This window comes from Teleopsis dalmanni, chromosome 1 (assembly GCF_002237135.1).
Source record: "Teleopsis dalmanni isolate 2A chromosome 1, ASM223713v2, whole genome shotgun sequence".
NCBI lineage: Eukaryota > Metazoa > Arthropoda > Insecta > Diptera > Diopsidae > Teleopsis > Teleopsis dalmanni.
Window position 1 is genome coordinate 57329531 of NC_051846.1, and position 22587 is coordinate 57352117.

The 22587-nt window shown below is 28.0% G+C and overlaps 3 protein-coding genes across 4 annotated transcripts; 1 reads left to right on the plus strand and 2 right to left on the minus strand.

Annotated features, from left to right (window-relative positions):
- Positions 1–5324: 5324 nt before the first annotated feature.
- LOC119666034 (heat shock 70 kDa protein cognate 4) lies at positions 5325–14794 on the minus strand. Of its 2 annotated transcripts, XM_038075297.1 has the most exons (7): positions 14707–14794; positions 14072–14117; positions 13762–13857; positions 13570–13705; positions 13168–13200; positions 12853–13090; positions 5325–7153 (listed from the first exon to the last, which is right to left on the minus strand). In XM_038075297.1, the coding sequence occupies exons 6-7, from the start codon at positions 13055–13057 to the stop codon at positions 5436–5438; spliced, it is 1923 nt and encodes a 640-aa protein (XP_037931225.1). In that variant the 5' UTR covers positions 13058–13090; positions 13168–13200; positions 13570–13705; positions 13762–13857; positions 14072–14117; positions 14707–14794; the 3' UTR covers positions 5325–5435. The 2 variants fall into 2 exon arrangements, with proteins under 2 accessions (XP_037931225.1, XP_037931226.1); XM_038075298.1 differs by lacking the exons at positions 13762–13857; positions 14072–14117; positions 14707–14794 and having other exon boundaries at positions 13570–13719.
- On the plus strand, positions 14445–17528 carry LOC119666035 (transmembrane protein 161B). The gene is made up of 8 exons (XM_038075299.1): positions 14445–14744; positions 14926–15300; positions 15361–15440; positions 16159–16374; positions 16432–16689; positions 16756–16930; positions 16988–17293; positions 17354–17528. The coding sequence occupies exons 1-8, from the start codon at positions 14742–14744 to the stop codon at positions 17471–17473; spliced, it is 1533 nt and encodes a 510-aa protein (XP_037931227.1). The 5' UTR covers positions 14445–14741; the 3' UTR covers positions 17474–17528.
- Positions 17529–17602: 74 nt separating this feature from the next.
- Positions 17603–21520, minus strand: LOC119666033 (membrane-associated protein Hem). Its single transcript, XM_038075296.1, has 3 exons — positions 20055–21520; positions 18808–19996; positions 17603–18751 (listed from the first exon to the last, which is right to left on the minus strand). The coding sequence occupies exons 1-3, from the start codon at positions 21232–21234 to the stop codon at positions 17749–17751; spliced, it is 3372 nt and encodes a 1123-aa protein (XP_037931224.1). The 5' UTR covers positions 21235–21520; the 3' UTR covers positions 17603–17748.
- Between the last annotated feature and the right edge of the window lie 1067 nt (positions 21521–22587).

Consider the following 22587-nt stretch of genomic DNA (forward strand, 5'->3'; position numbering starts at 1 on the left):
ATTGTTATAGTATTCGTACTTGCAATTAATAAAAAACAATTAATATATTGAATTTATTTAGTTATATATTAAAATATATTTACACACGAATCTATAAAATTATAGGATATAGAATTATTTAACATGGGTTCTTAAATTGAAAATGGATATAATTTTATAAAAAATTAAAAATGGAAAAATTTGACATCCAAGCGTATATATATACATATGTATATATAAATAAAAATTGTTGTGATTTTTTATTTAAAAAATAATCAGTTATTAATTTGCACATATTTTGCCTTAAATTTATATATTTTATTGGTTTATTTATAAGTTTAATTTAATTAAAATTAATATATATCTTTATTATTCTACTTTATACAAGATATGTACAATCTAGTCTTTAATTTGATAAGAGAACACAAGCCACTATCAGTATTTTTATGTACAGTAATTCAATTAAAATAACGAATGTATATATAAATCAATATCGTATTGACTATTTGATTTCCTAACCCTTTTAAGCCAGAATTACTTATAGGAAACATTGCCATCGTATCTAAAAAAACTGTTTAATGGATTTTTTAACTTTATTTGCTTTTGTGTAATTATCTATTCTAATCTTATAAAGAACGATTTAAGATACGTTTTATTTCGAATTTTTTTTTTGCACTTAATGTATATGTTAGTACTTAAATATTTAAAGCTTAGGTTAGGTTGAGAAGGTGCGTGAGGATAGTTCTCAGCACTTCCATTCGGAGGCATATATTGCGCATTGTGATGCCCTCAAAAATTGTGCCCGGAGAGGCGAGTTGCTAACCTTTGTTATCTTCTATCCTTGTTAAACCATTTGGTTTTTCAGATGAAGTTGATGAAATCCGATACGCTTGCTTTTGTTATCTCTTCCAGGTCTGTGAAATGATCTTTAAGACATTGAAGTCGTCTTGTCTGCAGTCCTGGACACAGATACAGGAAGTAGCTGATAGATTCTACCTCCTTCTCATCTTGGCAACTCCTGCATAATTCACTTATTTAAAGATTACGTTTATTATTTTAAACATTAAAAGATCTCTAGCATTCTTATTTTAAAATGATTTATAATTTACATTTTTAATTTGTAATAATTACATATATATTTATAACTTTTTTAAAACAATGAAAATTAAAATTGGTTTAATGAAATCATTAAACATAAAAAAAATTTGTGTTTAACGTTAAGAAATTAAAGAACCCATACAATTAAAATATTTATAAAAAAAATTATAAAAAAAAATTAACACGTAAAAAATAGTTGTTAAGAAAATGAGTTACAATAATTAATGTATATTAAAAAAATTTTAAATTAAGTGGTTTTACATATACAAATTGTGGTCTTTACACCCCCCTTAGATACTGCATAATCGACTTTAAGTGTATATAATAATTAAGTACTTAAACAAAACACACGTTAAATAATTAACTAAATGGAATATTTGGTTGTTAGTATTATTCTTATATTGTTTGTATATTCAAAGCAAACGATTGATATCAAACTATTTTAGTAAAATATTAATTAAAATTTGTTATAAGGCTTCGAAAGCTGAAATAATTATAAACTGTTATATTATTTATTTAATTCAATATTAATGTTAAACAGTATTATTTACTTTTTAACCTATACACCCGAAAGTATTAAGAATTGTATTATATATTTCAATACGTAAATTAATATATAATTTATAGTAAATTATTATTTTAGAATTCTATGTGTTTTGTAGAATTTATTAAATATTGTTGTGTCCTTCTTAAAGAATAATAATAATATTAATTATAATTAATTATAATTATAATATAAATAAATTAACTGTAATAAGATTTAAATGAAATTCTTAATAATAAAAGTAATATATTAAATAATTGTAACAATAGTAATAAATTTTAATTTATAAATGTTATACCAGCACTTAAATTTATATATGTAATTATAATATTTTTAAATAATTTAACATTTATAAAACAATATTAATAATAATGATATTAATAATATATTCGTTTCAATAATAAAGCTAATAAATATGTAATTATATACATATTTATATTTTTAAATGACTGGATATTTATAATAATAATATCAATAATATATTTATTTACAATAATAAAAATGAAATTAATAATATAAAAATTATAAATAACATAATAAATATATATTTGTATTACTTATTTATAATAATATAACTAAAATTGATAAAATGTAATATTATATAAATATAAAAAAAATCTTTAAAGCAATAGTTTTTTAGTTATATAATAATAATATAGTTATAATAATAATATGTATTAATAATATATAATAATGAATAAAATAATATATACGTTTTATTGAATTAAAATATAAGTAAATATTTTTATTTTATATAAAAATGTCATTTAAAAAAATTATTATAAACATATTGAATTAAATATTTTTTATGATAAAAAGGTATTAATATATGTTATTTGATAAAACTTATAATAACTTAAAACATATAATAGAAAAATTGGCGAATTTAATATACATATATAAGAATAAATTTATTATACACTTATACCTCGTTATATGACTGATCTTTATATGGCATACTAACGACCCTTTATATTTTTTAGTTTTATTATCTAAAATGTTTCCTTATAACCCTTTCGTTATTAACCTTATATGTTGCATCAGCGTCTCTCGTTGTATGACAGTACTACATTTTACATCAAAATATTGATTAATTAGTGCTTTTCGCTTTACATCCAACATTTCCTGAACATATTTAGGCCATATAGCGAGGGATAGGTGTACTATTTTAAAATTTTTATTTTTTTATTAATATGTATAATCAATATATATTTGTAATGTTTTGTTTAAATTCACTACTTATTTATTTTTTGTTTGATTTATGATTACTTTTCCAACATAGTATGCTGTATATTGTTTCAAGCAGATTTTATTTTTAACTATGTACTGGTTTCTTGAGAACGTGACCTAATTAAGACCAACATTAATTAAAGCGTGACCTGCTCAGCACTACTAACAGTACTAAGAAGACATGCTATGAGACTATTTTCTACCACCTTTGTCGGGGTTGTGGTTTAGCGGATGAGGAAGAAACTTTACTTCATCTCATGTGTCATGGTCCATCATTGGGTAAAAAATGATTCTATATCTGATTTAAAGGAATCAGTTACTTTCTTACCAACTTGACAGAACTGTCCTGCAAAATTAGGAACTTAACCAAGTTTATGGACTTGTCATGTTTGTTTACTTTTACTTGAATGGGGGAGTTGTGACTTTCAACATTGTTTCTACTCTGACCACTGCCGTTGTTTTAGCGACGCTTCTGGGTTGCATATGAACAACGCGAATCCGTGGTATCACAACGGGCAAAAGGCCCCCACCTGAACTAAGACCAACAGTTTGGTTTGGGTTTAAGAACTTTTTTAACGTTTTGAAGTTTGCTCACTTTTTTTTAGGAGAAAATGTAATAAAAAGTGCTCGTACTCTAGCCTTGACCTTTGTAAGGGAATATTATATTTTAATCATGAACTTAGCCCAGAAGGGTGTGTGATGCAGTGATCTTATTAAAAGTGTGCCTAAAATATTATTTTATTATAATGGGCAAATGCTTTCCTTCCCTCCACAAATATAGTAGATGTGTACTAGCAAGCAGCGGATCCTTTTTTATTATATTATTAAAATAATTCTGGAATTCTTTAAATGTAGCCCTCTCTGACCCGTTGGCTGCGTAGGTTCATTATTTTAACAAAATAAATATTTTACTAATAGTAAATTAATTATTTATAATATAGTACTTATAGTTTCTTAATTTATATTTCACTACTTACGAGTTACGATTTAAATTCTTTGTGTTTGAAATTAAATTGGTTTAGAGAATTACAATAAAAATAAAAATTTTTTCTTTTCTTAAGTCTATTTATATTTAGCGTACAGGCTACTTATTTAAATGTTATTAACATAAATTTTATGTTCTTACGACTAACTTAGTGTTATTTGACTTTATATTAAGGTTATCTAATAAATTACGCTACACTATCTTAACCTAGCTAGCTACATTATCCTAACCTAGCTATGTACAATGCTTGAAGCTACGCTACAATATCTTAACCTAGCTATGTACAGTGTTAATGCTAATTACATTAATTAGATTTAGGGGTGTTTGTGACTGTCTGCATCCACATATATTTCCAATTGCCCAGAGCGAGACCCCGATCATGTCATTGGTCCAACCTATAGACCGTGTCCGTTAAGTTGTGGGTGTTAAATCTTCTATAGTAGTATACTAGTTTTTCGCCCCGGTAGAGCGCGGCATTGCTATTGAGCACTCCCAGATGAATTCGGGTTAGGTACCTCCCTACTACTCTTAATTTTTGTTGCGCTGACTTTTTTGTTCAATAAACAAATTAAATTTTACTATTCATTTAGAGTGAAGTAAATTATAAATACATAGGAAAATTTTGTAGTTATATTATGTATTATATTATTGTAGCTAATATGGGTATTAAATATATTTTTGTTTAATTTTTATAAAATGGTTTCCTATTATTTACGATTGTTTTTGATAGATAATTGTTTATAAATAATACCTAGTAAATTATTTATAAATACTGCGATTTCAACTATCTATGGTATACTTTCTAATAAATACATACAACAGCATATGTATTTATATAATTTAAAATAAGTAATATAATAATTTTAATTAAGAAAACGAGTTTCATATAAAAACAATAACAAAGTTAAAAAATATATATCAATCTATAAGGTTGTTTCAATATTGTATAGTTTGTATATGTGAAAAACTAAATACATATTTGTAAAAAAAAATTATGTAAAACGAATTTAAGTTTTTATGTACTTTATATGTAGTGCATATCGGAGAATCTTAACATAGATGTAGAAAACATATCTGTATTTTGTTTAAATTATTTTTTAAATTTTATAGTAAATTTTTCCGTCACTTAAAAAAAGTTGAAAAAAAGATTTACAAAGTATATTTACATAAATAAAACTTTTGAGCTGGCATATCCTCGAACTTAAACTATATAGCAGATTAAATTAATTTCAACTTTATATTTACATATATTTAAGATGTTACGAAATAATAAAAAAAAATAGTTGTGCGAAAAAGTTAATAAAATTTAATTATTTATTTATAAGTTAATAATGGTTTATAATTTATAATTTTTGTTTATAATATCTTTTACGTAAAATAAATTATAATTGCTTAATATATGTATGTATAACAACTTTAACACACAATAAAACAAGTGAATTATTTGCCGAGTAGTTACGAAAAATTTATTTGTACAAACTTACGAAAATTTTGAAAATCAATGCAAATAATTATTAATAGAACTTTGTGAAAATATAAATACGAATTCAATAAAAACTTTATAAAAAAAACTAAAATAGAATCTGTTTTACAAGAAATTTAGTCTACTTCTTCGATAGTTGGCCCAGCGGTAGCACCACCAGCAGCCCCGGCAGCCCCAGCAGCAGCACCAGGTGGCATGCCACCTTGGTAAAAACGAGTCATAATTGGTGAGCATATACGTTCTAATTCCTTTTGCTTATATTCAAATTCGTCCTTCTCAGCTTGTTGATTAGCGTCAAGCCACGCAATAGCTTCATTACATTTTGACATCACAGTTTCGCGATCAGAGCTTGATACTCTGGATCCTACTTGTTCGTCTTCTAAAGCGGCCTTCATTTGGAAACAATAACTCTCGAGCGCATTTTTAGCATTAATGCGTTCACGTTGCTTTTCATCTTCATTACGATAGGTCTCAGCTTCATTAACCATACGCTCAATGTCTTCTTTACTTAAACGACCCTTATCGTTGGTAATTGTAATCTTGTTCTCTTTGCCGGTGGACTTTTCGATTGCAGTAACATTTAATATACCATTTGCGTCTATATCAAATGTCACTTCAATTTGTGGTATACCGCGTGGAGCGGGTGGTATACCACTCAATTCAAATTTACCAAGTATATTGTTATCCTTAGTCATTGCACGTTCACCTTCATAAACTTGTATGAGTACACCCGGCTGATTATCCGAATAGGTGGTGAAGATTTGTGTTTGCTTAGTAGGTATAGTGGTATTGCGTTTTATTAGAGTTGTCATTACACCACCAGCAGTTTCTATACCCAATGACAATGGCGTGACATCTAATAATAACAAATCTTGTACAGCTTCAGATTTATCTCCATGCAATATAGCCGCTTGTACAGCTGCACCATATGCAACAGCTTCATCAGGATTAATCGACTTGTTCAGTTCTTTACCATTGAAAAAATCTTGCAACAATTTTTGTACTTTCGGTATACGTGTTGAACCACCAACCAAGACAATATCATGTATTTGTCCCTTATCCATTTTTGCATCTCTTAAAGCTTTTCCCACTGGATCCATAGTACCACGGAAAAGATCAGCATTAAGTTCCTCGAAACGTGCACGAGAAATTGATGTATAAAAATCAATACCATCAAACAGAGAGTCAATTTCAATGCTAGCTTGTGATGAAGCGGACAATGTACGTTTGGCTCTTTCACAAGCGGTACGCAAACGACGTAGGGCACGTTTATTTTTTGTTATATCTTTTTTGTACTTACGTTGAAATTCTTGTACAAAATGATTAACCATACGATTGTCGAAATCCTCTCCACCTAAATGTGTATCACCAGCTGTAGATTTCACCTCAAATATACCTTCTTCAATTGTTAAGATCGAAACGTCGAAGGTGCCACCTCCCAAATCGAAAATAAGCACATTACGTTCTTTGGTACCTTTCTTATCTAAGCCATATGCTATGGCTGCAGCGGTGGGCTCATTTATAATACGCAACACATTCAAACCGGCAATAGCGCCAGCATCTTTAGTTGCCTGACGCTGAGAATCATTGAAATATGCTGGCACTGTTATAACAGCGTCGAAGACAGTCTTACCAAGAAAAGCCTCAGCAGTTTCTTTCATTTTTGTCAAAACCATAGAAGATACTTCTTCGGGAAAAAAGGTTTTATTTTCGCTTTTATACTCAACACGTATTTTGGGTTTTCCACCATCGCTGAACACCTCGAAGGGCCAATGTTTCATATCAGATTGCACAGTAGCATCATCGAAGCGACGCCCAATCAAACGTTTCGCATCTGCAAGTTCAATAAATAAACTTAGTACGGATTGTATAGATGAATTATGTAGTGCTATATACAATATTCAGTCTGAACTGTGTGTTTGTTGTGTGAATAGTTAAAAAATAATCAAATAATCAAATACAAATTGAGTAAAGACTTTTTCTTTATTCTGTTAATAGTTTTTACATTTTCATTAGATACAATTATTTTTAAAATTCATTAGATATAGTTTGTCGGCAGATACATTTTTGCAAATGCAGGCAGTTTTTATTTTACATATATATTACATATATAATTCTTTTTAGAAAACTGAAATGAAAATATAAAAAATGTTCTTTATTAGACGCGTACAAGAATTTAGAAGAAATAGAAATTTAATTGAAAAATATAATTATTATTTAAAGAAGATTTTATTAATGTTTGCAATGTGAAGATAGATATTCAGTTCAAGTTCACTTCAGTTTTGTATTGAAAATAATGGTTAAATTTTTGTAATTGAGAATGAAAATCAAATTATTAATTAGAATTGGATAAGGAATTCAAATTCTACATGAAGCTAATGGTAATTATTTATAAATCGTTTAAAGTGATATGATAATTAGTTCAGGAGTTTTTCAATTTATGTAAATGCAAGTAGCACCGCTTCTCGATATTAGGTTATTTTCAGACTTTTACTGGATTTACACGAGAGTTTTGTTTGTAATTTTAGCTGTCAATATTTTTCATTTGGTATTGAAAACAAAAACAATTGACAGCTAAAATTACAAACAAAACTCTCATGTGAATCCAATATTACTAGTTGCCACTTAATGGAGTCATTTTGTTTTTTGTTAGTGCAATCAATATAAAAAGTTCAGACCTTAAAACTTGAAAAGTAAGCTATATCCGCATATAGCATATTGGAAAAGGTTTCTCAGAGAAAATAATGTGTTTTTGAAAACTGATCAAATATTTATATGAAAATGTATAATAGAAAAAAAAATTCATTATATATATATTCTAAAGGCAATTAATTCCAAAATCACCCTATGTAAATATACAGCAGTTATTAGCAGAGACCTTTCAACCTAAGTATATTGCAGTGCTCTATCTGTAAGAGCTGAATGTGCTGGATATTGAGTGACGATTAGGGTTAATCCGTTCTTAAGTATAGTAAATTCTATAAGCATCATTTTGTACGTATACCTTTAAATCTAAGTATATGGTAGTGTCCTTTCTGTAAGACGATTGTGTCGGATATTGAGTGACGTTTAGGGCTTATACGTTGCTAAATTATTATGTGTTATAGATAGATCATTTTATACGTTTACCTAACAATTTCATGTTCGATCCACTACTTTAAAATATTTTGTGCATTCTTTTATATATAGCTACTTTAAATGGAACAAAAAGATATACACATCCAAGGTGCTTATTGTAATGGGAAATCGTGTTTTAGTTATGACCGATTTATCGACACTACAATTACCAGAGAAATATTCTGATATGAATTATGATAAATGCTATGTTATTATTACTGCAATCAAATTATATTAGTAATAATAGTTAATATAAAATACGAAAAAGCTGAAATGGTTTGTGTATAGAATTCATTTTTATATGGGATGAGTTGGTCTGAGATTTTAATGTGCATTACAAAATTGGCTCTGAGTCTATTATAATAAATCGAAATGACCATAATGAGCACTTATTTCGAAATATAGCGTTTTCTTGATTTGTTAAAAGAATTTAATACCAGCTTAATACCAGTCTTATTTAGCACATTGCCTATATGAATAATAATATACACAATAATAATATATCTATATGATATATATATCATGTGATATGAGATAAAAGTTTTATTAATTATTTAAAACATTAGAAGGCTACTGTTCTAAACAATAAAACATTGAAACAATTTTATGCTTATAAAATAGTAAATAACAGCTTTCTAGAGAGTTGCAAAAATAGGACCAAAAAATGATAAAACGAAAAAAAACAATTATTAACATCAATTAAGCTAGAAATTGAAAATAGCCTCATTACAAAGTGAACTTATTTATTTGTTGATCTTTTTACGCTTTACTACAATTTAAAAAAACCCATTATTAAGTAAATAACTTCATTTTACTAATGCACGCAATCAGTGCACTACTTAGCTTACCATATATATTAAAATAAACAATAAAGTACACAGTAACAATGAGTATAACAGTATAAGTCTTAATAATATTAATCATATAATTAAATGATATAAACAACAGGATAAAGTTATCCAGATAAAGGTTGGATAACAGTACCAAAATAGGAAAAATAGAATAGAAATTTCATAAATGGTTTTTATAGAAAACCAATGTCCAAACGTTTTTAAAATTTTAAATAAAATAAATATGGTATATTAAAAACAAAAAATATATCAGAAGTTTTATATTTAATATAAAATTTGTATGAAATCAGAACGACATATATTTAAAAATAAATAATAAAGGTTATTGGGGTGATGTTTCGAAATATTCTACATGTAGAAATAAATAATTTGTAATATTTCAATGAAAAATGTCTGTTGTGTCTATAAAATAAAAATGCTATGATTTATTTTAAAATAATATTTACCTGACTACACACATTAAAATATTTTATACAACCGGCTGTTGCCAATATCAATTAAAATGTTCAGACGATCACAAATTGGTGCAATAATTATTATATTTTATTACATATTTATTCCATTATTTATAATAAATAAAAATATGAATGCATTTAAAAAAAATTTATAACGGTGCCCATCCTTGCAAAACCAAAAATGTAAACTATAAGATTTATAAGTCTGTAATGAAAATCTAGGCTATAACTAATGTAATAAATTAATTTTTCAAAATCTCTAACTGAAACTCTTATACAATACTATTAATATTGTCATTGATATAGAGAATTTTTCTGTATTGATGTTAAATTTACACTTAATGGATATTTCAAAAGCATTAGTACTTCAGTAGGGCTAAATATATTCTCTTATTACAAGCTTCCAAATCACTGTAGTGTTTTTCAGGCAGAAGTGATTGCTATAAGAGAAGCTATAGTTTGTCTAGAAGTAGATAATATACTTCATAGTAATATATGCATACTATCGGACAGTCAAACAGTTTTAAAGTTCTTCAGCTCAGTCCAATTTACATCTAGAAAAGTCTTTGACTGTTACATATCTCTAAATGAGATGTCGAAGTAGTTCAATATTTTTCTAATCTCGGTTCCCATTCATAGTGATATTTTCAGTAATCGCAAAGCAGACGAGCTATCCAGATGGGGTGCTTTAGAAAGCCACTCGGAACACCTAAACAATTTGGGCATATCGTTGACAACACGCAAACTGGCACTGAGCTCTTCTTGTGCCGAAAGTTTAAATAAAGTATTGGAAGACTCAAGGATATACAGGCATCTGTATACAATTTGGTCACTCTCCACTGAAAAGAAATCAAACTCTCTCATTGAGATGCCCCGTATAGATATCAGTCTTATGGTAGTTTTACTTGCAGATCATTGTAGATTAGGTAACAATGACAGAAATCTAAATGTCCCTTTCAATCATACCTGTCGCAGTTGTGGAGAGGACGATGAAACTGTCTTCCATCTGCTTTGTTTCTTGGTCCATCAGATATCCCCACAAATACCAATTTAATAACATCAACATTTGCTGACGATACAGCTAATTTGTGTTGACATAAAAATGTCATTATCCAAATAATTGCAAAAACATTTGTGCTTCATAGGAAGATGGTTGTCACTATGGCGAATTAAAGTCAATGAGCAAAAATGTCGTCATATAACATACTCTCTTAACAGAGCCTTCTCACCAACTATCACTTTCAACGCAATTGTAGTTATATGTACAAACAGAAAATGTGACGTACCTTGGTATTCACCTTGACAAACGCTTAACTTCGCGGAAATATATCAAAAAAAAAGGACTCGAATGAAGCTCAAGGCTAGTTAAACGGACATCAGTCTCCCTTAGTAAAGCGAATAAAGTGTTGTTGTATAACCAAGACTTCAAGCTAATCTGGATGTATGGGTTACAGCTATATGATGATGCTTGTTTGTCAAACATAAAAATTCTGCAAAGAGCTCAAGCAATAATGACAACTGCTGCACCCTGGTATATCAGATATGTAAACATACATTTCGATTTGAAAGTTCCGATGGTTAAAGTCGAGTTTGAGAGAATAAGACAGAAACGAGAGAATAAACCTATTGCTAATATTATAAATTCCGCTGGACTAAAACGGAATGATAGACCCGCCATCCTGCTTTCTTAAAGATTATTCTGTTTAATTTAACTTATGCGCCATGATATCTGGTAAATAAGCCCTGCCTACTTATTCAGAGGCCACTTAAAATAATTTAATATTCATTTTTTATTTTTTTATAGTATGTATATATAAAATAATTTGTAATGTGATGCCATTAGTTTTTAAAATTTGTTATAAAGTATAATATTAGGAAATCTTCTGATGAAGACAAAAGTGAATGTTCCGAAATACGTATAGAAATATACAAAATATAACCCTTGAAATAAAAGTTAAAATTCTTAAAAAACAAAACCGACTTTAAAAATATTTTGTTGAAACCTTTGTATACATTTTTAGAATTTATAAGAAAAATATTTTAACAAAATTTATGTTTCTAATATTTAAAATTTTTTTTGAAAATATTCATCAACAATATGTAATATTATTACTGTATTATTATCTTATTTTAAATCATTGTCAAAAATTGTTTTTATGAACACAACAATTTTCATTAATAATTATTTACATTCATTAAATTTACAAGTATTTACTGTTTTATGCATATAAATATATATTTGCATATGTATGTACTTTTCTGGTATGTTCTAAAAACAAAACTCAGCAAACAAGTGTTTACGAAATACATTTATTGCATTTTACTCACATAAATAAAGCTTTACGTCAAAATGCACTTTTGTTTATAAACCATGAAATAAATAAAATAGTTTAAAAAAAAGATAAATTTAAACAAAACAATGAGTGATGCACTAATGTGCACATACATATGAGCCTATTTATAAACCAACTGAAGCTAACAGCACCAACGCTATCAGCTCAGACCTCAAATACCAGCAAACTTGGCTAATATCCATGTCAATGTGCTGAAATTTTTAATTTTTTTTTTTTCAAACTGTAGAATAAAATTAAATTTATGTTTAATTGACAACAATGTAATTCCTCCATTTTCAAAATATTTTTGGGTTGTTTTTATTTATTTGAATAGAGTAAAAAATAGTAAAATACTTTATATACATGTACAGTACAAAGTTAAAGCTATCAATACTTTATTCTTACGGAGCAGAAAAGGCAGTGCAATTCAGTTCGTTTTATTGTATAAACAGAAGCCCTACGTATATGGACCATATAATGATTCATTAAAAGCGGTAATGAAATAATTTTTGTAGTATATATACATATAAATAATACATAGATGTAAATTGTAATGACATACATATATGTATTTTCGTATAAATATGAGGTATGTTATTAAACGTAAAAATTATAATAACAGTGGGTGTTTGGGTGTTGGAATGATTTTCTACAAATTAAATGGATGTGTATTAGTTTTCTCGAATATTTGTTATGACAATGAAACTATTGTAAATATTATATATATATATACAAATTATTTTAATGAGGAATGAAAGTTAAACCCTGTCAACTTACCAAAAATGGTGTTGTTAGGATTCATAGCCACTTGATTTTTGGCTGCATCTCCAATCAATCGTTCAGTATCAGTAAATGCAACGTAGGATGGTGTTACTCGATTGCCTTGATCGTTAGCGATAATCTCAACTTTACCATGTTGAAACACCCCAACACATGAATAGGTAGTACCAAGATCAATGCCAACGGCTGGTGTTCGAGCCATTTTTATTTGTGATTTATTGTATTGTTTCTCGTTCTTTAAATAGAATTTGCAAAATACAATTTTAAAATTTTAATTGCATAATAATTTACATAAGCATATATAGCAAGTACCTTATAGAGTTAAATTTCTTTTAGAATGCAAATCTATATAAATATAATGAAATTATTAGAAATAGTAGCACAAACGTTAATACTCTTAAAAATTCAATGGTTTTTTCTTTTTGCAGCTCCACTGCGAACTTATTTATTTAACAAAATAATTGAAAATTTTAATAGTTGCAATTTTTAATTCATTTAATTTAAAAAACCACACTTTGAAATTATTAGAAATTATTAAACAAACATGTTTACATTCGTTGCAAAAATTCAAAAATTATTTTAATTTAATTAGTTTTGCACTTGTTACAAAAAATGTATTCCGCACTTGTTCGCTGCTGATTTTTGAATAGAATTGATTATAAATTTATGCAAAAGAGTGCATTATTTTTTATTTTTATTGAATTGTTCGCTTACGTGACATAGAATCTCAGCGCAAAAGTAGAATGCAAGAAAGTGATATTTTAACCGCCAACTACGAGTGCCACTGAATGAAAATGTTTTTGTATTAGAATTTAATAAGTCTGAAATATGTTTTACAGGTTTCGCAGGTCTGTAATTATAAAACTTATAGCGAATATTAAAATATGTTAAATATTTTAAATATACTTATTGCTCTAAATATATTATATGGAGAGACAAAATATATATTATCCTTAGTTTAAATTATATGAACCAAAGGGATCTGATTGTCGGTAGTACATTCTGAAATTATCAAAATAATTTATTAAATATTAAAGTTGAAAATTAATACTGTTTCGAAAAGTAGTGAACTATACCAACAAAAATAATTTTTATATTATTTCAATTAATTGAATTAAATGTACTATATTTATTATATTTGAGCTTTCATTAATAATATCTGAAAAACTCTTAAATTTATTTTATAAAATTAATTTCAACTTAATATGAAACTTACAAGATTTTTTAAATATTGTAATTACTTCCATAAAATTTTGACACATCTGCAAAATAAATTGTACAATGTAATTATATTAAATAATTGATATGCATATATAGTCGAAAAACTACACGCTTCAAAATTTTTTATTTCCAGTATATAATCTAATTTACTTAATAAACTTTTGACATAACAAAAGTATTAATTTTAATATAATTAAATTGATTTGCTTAAAAAAAACATTTTAACATTAAACTGACTGCATAGTAGTAAAATAATTTTGAATACTGGGAGAAGGACCTAGCAGTCCAATTCCTTATTTTTTATTACCCTTAAAAGTTATTTCAATATTAACTTATAAATAAATAAATAATTTTTGAATATGTCAAAAAATAAAACTGTCAATAATGTAAACACCGATCTAGTACCATTTAGTAGTAAAAAACTGTACAATTTCTTTAAAATGGCAACACTGTTGACAGCTGTCATTGTTTTATTTTTATACCATCCCCCGGCGAATGGCAAAAAATAACGAATGAAAATATTTATGTGCTGTGTCGTATTGAAGTTTTAATGTGTTTCCGTTTTTAATTAAAAATAAGAGTTATGAATTAATTGTAAACTAAATTTAATTGGGTTAAATTAACACTTACTGTATTATCAAGCTTAGATATAGTACATCAACAATATGGTATGTAAAATAGATTTTTTTATTAAAAAAATTTTTACAGTTATGAATTTGTGATGTAAATTTCAAAAAAATAAATTTATTTGAAATGAAATTTGTAGAATTATGTCCAAAAATAGCATACGCACACTATGTTAAGAGATATATTAAAATTTTTATAACAATTTATGTTTTTTTAATGTAGGCAGTGCTTGGCGCTCAACTTGTACTTACCTTGGTTATGATAAGTGTAATCCAAAAGTTGAACCCACATTTTTCTTTTGCGAAATGGATACTTTGTTCTACTGGATTGCATCGTTACTTACAACCTACAGATAACGAACTACGGACAAAGGGTGGTGTACCTAAGGAGAAACACAATAAAAATAACAAAAATAAAAATTCAGCAAGTGAAAAAAATGGCACAACTGGTCAGTTTCACATACCTCGCAATATTGATGTCGATTTGGGGCTGATACCCGTTATAGAACGAGATGTTGTTCATTTACGTTATTTTACTGAATACCAGTGGCTAGTGGATTTCAGTATTTATGCTGGTCTAGTTTATGTTATTTCAGAAGTAAGTAAAATGCATTTTTTTATAGAATCGGTTATATAATAAAAATGTGTCCATTAATAGGTGTACCATTTTTACTTCCCGCTTAAAAATGAAGTCAACTTAAGCATGGTGTGGTGTTTGCTAGTCATTTTTTTCGCAATGTAAGTGTGAACTTTATATTTAAACATAATTTGCATACTTTCAATATATTTGTGAATTTTTTTACCATTTTGTTAGTGTATTTTAAAATTAAAGTATTATTAACCCATCATAAAATAATGTGAATATGTGACTTATATAATAATTTTTTTTTAAATACATGTATAAATTAATATATATATATAATTATATTCCTTATAAATATTGTATAGATTTATATATAATATTTTCTTTTTTATATTTTCTTAATAATAAATATTAAATTTTTATATAAACAAATTTTAAAAAATAAGTTGTTATTACCTCCAATATTCAATTAGTTTTCTTATTGTTACTGGGCTTATGTCGTTTATTTAACACATAAAATTATAAATGTTTTTTAAAATAAAAAATTATACTTATTAAATTTAATTACATTTTATTTTTTGTACAAAAATATACAAATATTTCGACTATCTTCGGTGTACAATGAATAAAAATTAAAATATAATTAAATACTTAACACAATTTAATAAGAGTAGTTTTTATAAAAAAAAAACATTTATTTTATGTGTTAAATAAACGACTTAAGTCAAGTAACAATAAAAAACCTATATAAATTTTTATCATTTTATAGGCATTAAAATTATATATATCTATATATATATATATATATTTAAACCAATATTTGAAGGTAATACATAATTGTTTAAATAACCAAAATGTTTCTTTATTTTTTAGAAAACTGCTGTCTGCACTTACGGTTTTATATTTTCACAGCGAGGAATCAATCGGTGAACGTTCCATGGTGATTGTTGCGTGTCTTGTTTACCTATTAATAGCCATGATGGTGCTTATAGTTGATGAAAGTATATTAGAGACCGGCTTGGAGAATGCGTACAATAGTTTTAATAACAGCGCTTCAAAGTTCCTAACTGAACAAGGACTGCCATCTTCGTAAGCTAAACTCAATGTACTCTAAAATTGTAGCTACCATATTTTTTTTTGTTATAGTGGACCTGCTTCTAAAATAGTTGTTAAATTCTTCATAGCATTAGGTTGTGGTATTTTGGGATCCCTGTTTACTTTTCCTGGTTTGCGTATGGCTAAAATGCATTGGGATTCATTAAAATATTACGGAAACAATAAACTAATGCAAATTATATTAAATATAAGCTTTATACTACCCTTTATATTAGTAATTTTATGGATACGTCCAATTAGCAGAGATTACTTAACTGTACGGATTTTTGAGGGTATGGATGCACCATTGTAAGTTATATTCATAATCAGTGATAAAATTTTAAATATAAAAAAGTTACATTAATGTTTTTTTAGACTAAAACCACATGTATTCGAAACACTTCGCCTACTACTTGTACTGATTGTTGTCATTCTACGGTTTGCTTTAATGCCCATCTACTTACAATCTTATTTGAATATAGCACATGACAAGGTGGAGGATTTACGGAAAGAGGCCGGTCGTATAACAAATAAAGAATATCAAACAAAGGTTCTTGCTTTTGTATATATATTTAGAGTAGATAACATAATTAATTTGCATTTTTAGATTTCATCTATTTTTTACTATCTTTGTGTTGTTACTTTACAATTTGTTGCTCCGGTCATACTGTGTTTATACCTCACTTTGATGTACAAAAGCTTAGGTGGTTTTAGTTGGACTGGGCTCTTTACCGAAACTGTTTTACAAGATGAATGCGTTGCCAATCTTGATTCGCAAGCATCAACACTTGTCAGCAGTATAGAAACAGTTGCAGAAGGCAGTGGTGTGGGAGACATTGATGTGATCGAAGAAAATTTTAATATTTTAGAATCTGCACAAACGTTACAAGCATCATTAACAAGTTTGAAAAATGTAATATTTTCATTATATATTTATATAGAAATAGTTTAACATTCTTTATCAAATACTTAGGTCTTTAGTACGGAAGTTTATAAAGGCTTTCTTGGATTTGCAACTTGGTGGAGTTATTTCACATTATTCGCAACGTCATCTTTGGGAATCGTGTATCAGTCATATTTTAACAAAACATGAGCAATTTAATACTAAGTTTTATTTTTCATACTGTTTGTTATTTATATAAATTTAGGTGCATAATCTTTTAAATTTAAATTTTATGTCTAGGAATCAATTAAAAAAAATTTTGTTTATGTTTGACACAATTTAGATTTTTAATTTGTAATATAAAACATGTTTGTAATTAGTGATTATCCATTAAATATTGTTTATAAAAATGTAATATTTTTAAATACTTATTCTAAAATTAATTGTATTTCAGTTACAATACGAAATTACTGTTGTGCATGCACTTATAGACCTAATATTTGTTCCTGTTTATAAACAGCATGATACGCATTACGTATCAAGACGTAAGGAAAGCAAGATTCAAGCAAGTCCATAGTTAAGAAAGGAGACTGTTTAACTATTTCATCCAGCAGTAAATAAATTGATTCACGATTACGTGTAGCCTCCTTATCAGATTCCTGTCCTAAACGCAATAATGATGAACTAGCCAAAGCTAAAAATTCCTTCATGCGATCCTCCATATCGTTCTGACCACATATGGTAAATAATGCACCGAAAATATTATTTATTGCTGCAGCCATGCAATGTGTATTATTTGAATGTCCATCGATTGTTGCACGATAAAAGGAGTTTTCATTACGCGCTAATTTTGGTATGGAAACTGCAACAAAAACCATAAGTAAGCATGACGTTAAATGTTCACTTTCATCAAATTCTGGCTTTTTCGATTTTAATGTATTGGCAAGCGTCGGATCTACTTTGCACATAAGACCAGCTGATGATGCCATTTCTGAAGCTATGCGAATCTGATCACCACCCGGTAAATGTTCTTGAAAATCTCTTACAGAACTAAGCAAAAATGGTATTCGATTCTCTAACACATCAACTAATGCTTCATGTACCAAATTACGGAAACAAAGTATTACACCAATAATTGTCATGCGCTGCAATACACGATCAACATCTTGCAAACGTTTAAACTGTTCTTTCATTATTTCTGGTTTATCAAAGCTTGTGCGTAATGTAATGAGAACATCTTTGTTAGTGCCAACAAGTGACTTTAATTCTTGCACTTGATTGGCGATATGCCACATTAAGGTCTCATTTAGTGTTTTAATACCATACGGTCCTACCAGTTCTGCTAATGCGCGCAATTCATTTAAATCTGAAAATTCTTGAGGATTGAAAGGTACCCAACCTTCGGGTGAAATCGGCACAAACGCTTTTTGACTTATCGAAAATACAATATTCCCTGCTGACACACGTCGTAACAAGACTTCGCTATACCTAAAGATGTAAAAATTACTTATTGTTTTAATTAATACTTAAATGTTCTAACATACCAAGTATTATAGAGTGCTGCAATTGTTTTTTCACCATGAGAGTCTAATGCTTGGGTTTGCTGCAATAAGCAATTATTAAAAACTCTCGTTATGTCGATATGTACGTAATTTTCTACAGTTTGTAGCACATTCATATATGCTCTTACTGATGCGAGTAGTTCACTTGGTTTTGCTATTTCCATTGTTTCCTGGTTAAACATTACCATTCCGACAAGATCTCGAGAAAAACGATGCTCCAGATTTTGACATAAATACTCGCGTGGTGCAAATGCAAATTCCCACACATTAACAGTAGGACAATAATTAATTGCAAAACATAGTTCTGTCAAAGCCATATGTAATTTATCCATTGTGGTGAGATCTTCACGTGTTTTCCTATATGACTCGTCACCTGGTTTACGTATGTCATCATACTGTTTTTTTGATTTGTCTTTTTTCTTACGAGATGATTGCACAGATAATATTTTTGCACAGTGTTTGGGCAATAATGCATCTGCCATTGTGCACTGCTCATCACATATTGTGGTTATTATATTTTTGGCCTCCTTTGCCATTTCCTCTAGAAATATATTAACCACACTTAATGAGCGTTCACGTATATGATGACGTTCTTCTGGACACATTTCATGTGTGCAGTTTTGGAAGTGGCTGCATATTAATGGAAAAGCGATTATGAAACGATTTTGTGCTGGGAACTCTAAGCACATATGGAATTGATCGTCAAACATTTTACTATAAAAGCAAAATATACTTAAATCGGATGTTTCAACCAATATTTCATCTAAATTATCAACCACTCGTGTATGAAATACCATCGAATCTAGTAATCTGGCCAGCTCCACATGCTCATTAATGCGCAATGCAGCTTTACTAACGCTCATATAAGTTTGTAAACGGAACCAGTCAAGTCGAAAAGCACGAAAATCGAATAGTTCATTGTCTTCGACTTGTTTCACTGTTAAATTGGATGCCGTGTTATAGAGTGAAGACAGTATTATACTCTCATCTTCCGGACATACTTGTAAACTTTGCATTCTGATGTTAAGATCAGTAGAATCAAAACCTGATAAATACTGCACATAATAACGTTGCATAACTTGGCTATACTTGCGCACAAGTGCACGTAACTCTTCCATGTGAAATAGTAGCTCAGGTAATTGACGATCAACCAAGTCTTCGTTACTTTTACCTAAAAAGTAGAAAGTCATTAACTATATAATTTCTTTCATTAATTCTTTAAATATTACCTTTATTCTTTAACATTGGAGGATTATCATTGTGTCTAAGAAGCCAAAGTATTTCATCCCGAGCCAAACATAATCCAATAAAAATAAATATTGCTTTCGGACCCAATAAACCTGGCTGATCCGTCATAATTAGTGCCAGTTCTTTAAGGGCAGTACGTAAAAACTTTCTTCTTTCTCTGTGCATCAATGAAGCTTTTTGAACGGCTGTGCTATATGCTTCTTTTACTTCAGCAATACGCTTACTGTAGCCTTTTATGCCATCAAAAGTATTTTGTATATATTGATGAATTTGTAGTACTTCATCGCGGAAAAGTGCGACTACCCAACTGGATTCTAAAGCTGATATCCATATCTTGTTGACTTCTGGATACTGAGCCAACATTTGATGATTTAGCAGTAAACCAAATATGATCCAACGATCCATTGCTTCCAACGAAACATATTCACAAGACATTGTGTCGGTACGTACGGCTTTTAATAAAATTGCTGGATTACCGACGAGACTTAATTTTTGCATTTCTCGCCATTTATCGGCAGGTAAATTTCGCAAAGGATAAATGGTCGTCAATGAACGCAATGCATTTGTTAAAAGTCGTTGATGTGGTATAAATTCTTCGGATAATTTTTTAAGTGGAACTTCATAATCTAAAATCATTTGTCCTAGACGTGGAAAGCCAGCATCAGCTTGATTATTTTGTTGCTCATAAGCAGCATTATATAATCCCAGAACAGCTTTGCGATCTTCAACACGAGACAATACGATCATAAGAGAAACATACGTGACAACTAAATCCAAATAATTTTTTGTAAGTTCAAAATTTAACGTTATATCCAAATGTATTTGGCAAGCATCCATTGTTGTTAGTAGCTCACAAACGTTATCCTTAAAATCCAACAAATCCACAAATGTATGATAATACAATGATAGTGATTTTATAATCTCGGACTTTATATTAACAATTGCATTTAATCCTTTTACATCAATGTTGGGAAAACGTTTAACAATAAATTTAATTGATGACTCCAATGCTTTGTCCGATAGGAATCCTGGCTTAGACTTGGTATCACCGCATGCTTTTTTTATATTATAAATACGAGTTAAAATACCCAAACCGCGATCATTTAATATAATTAATTTTTCAGCAATTTTTTGCTGATTGGCATATATTGGGCGTGCCATTTTTGCTAAAAGTAAATATTTTTTTTAGTATAAACTATTTGTAATGCTTTATCGATTACGCCAAAATATACTGAGCTTCCGGAGCCCCACCTCAAAATCGTTTTTCTTCTCTTTGGTATAAAATATACCAAACGTTATAATACTTTTACTATAAAACTTTAATTCAACTTTTGTTACTATTATGAACAATGTTTTATTACATAGATATTATAAACTTTTTCAGAAACTACATGTCTCACGCAAAACAACTTTGTCTAAATTTTCCGATAGCAAAACAACAAATGACAGAAAGTATGACAATATTTATATTGCTTCAGAAGTTATCGATAAGTATGTAAACGTTAGGGAGTTGCCAACGCTCACTTTATTTCAATCAGACATAGTACAACAGATAGGTTTTTAATAAAAACCTATAAGTATTCATAATTTGTAGTTAAATATATCCAATTTGAATACACCTTAAAATTTTTAAATTTGAATATAGAGAAAAAACTGTAACTGTTATTAATTTGAAATTGAGTGAAAAATAATAATTCACATACCTGAAATCTACTACAGCTAATAAACAATTAAATGCTATTATTTATATTTATAATAATCAACTTTTAAAATTTCCCAAATACTAATGATGTTTGGAGCATGTAATTTTTAACATTCGATTTGTAAATAAAAAACATATGATTTCTTTAATTTAAGGTAGTATGAACACTTTCGAAATTAACTTAGTTAAATTTATATAAATTAAAGAAATTTGGCTGTCTGAACATAATATTACTGTTCTTGCAGACACTTGGTTGCAGCAGAACACGTCTTCTCTTGCTTTTTTAAGTAAAATGCAGAAATATTTGCAAATAGAATATATAATTTACTTTGTCAAAAACTTTAATTTTTATTGTATTGATATGTGGTTATTACAATACGATCAGCAATAAATTTGATTTATATGCGGGATTACAGTTCACAAAATTAGTTTTTCCATATTGGACATTTTGAATCAAACATTTGCTTTATTTATATAAATGAATTTTGCTAAGTGTTTAGTAAAATTATTTGGTACAAAACAATTTCAGTGATTTACAATAACCACTTTATGATTGAATTCATTTCAACTTGGGTATTTAAACAAAATCATTATTATTATTTAAAAAATTAACTGAGAAACTTTGAAAGTTGAATGCGGACTTAAAATCTGTTTCACGGTGTATTTATATAAAGTACTTGTTTTCTTCCTCTATTTTGAATTTAAACAATTTCAGCAGTTTTCAAAATCAGTTTCTCTCTAAAAATCGTTAAATAAATGATTACAAAGTGTTATACTACGTTTACATTGTGAATTTAGTTAATTTGCATTTT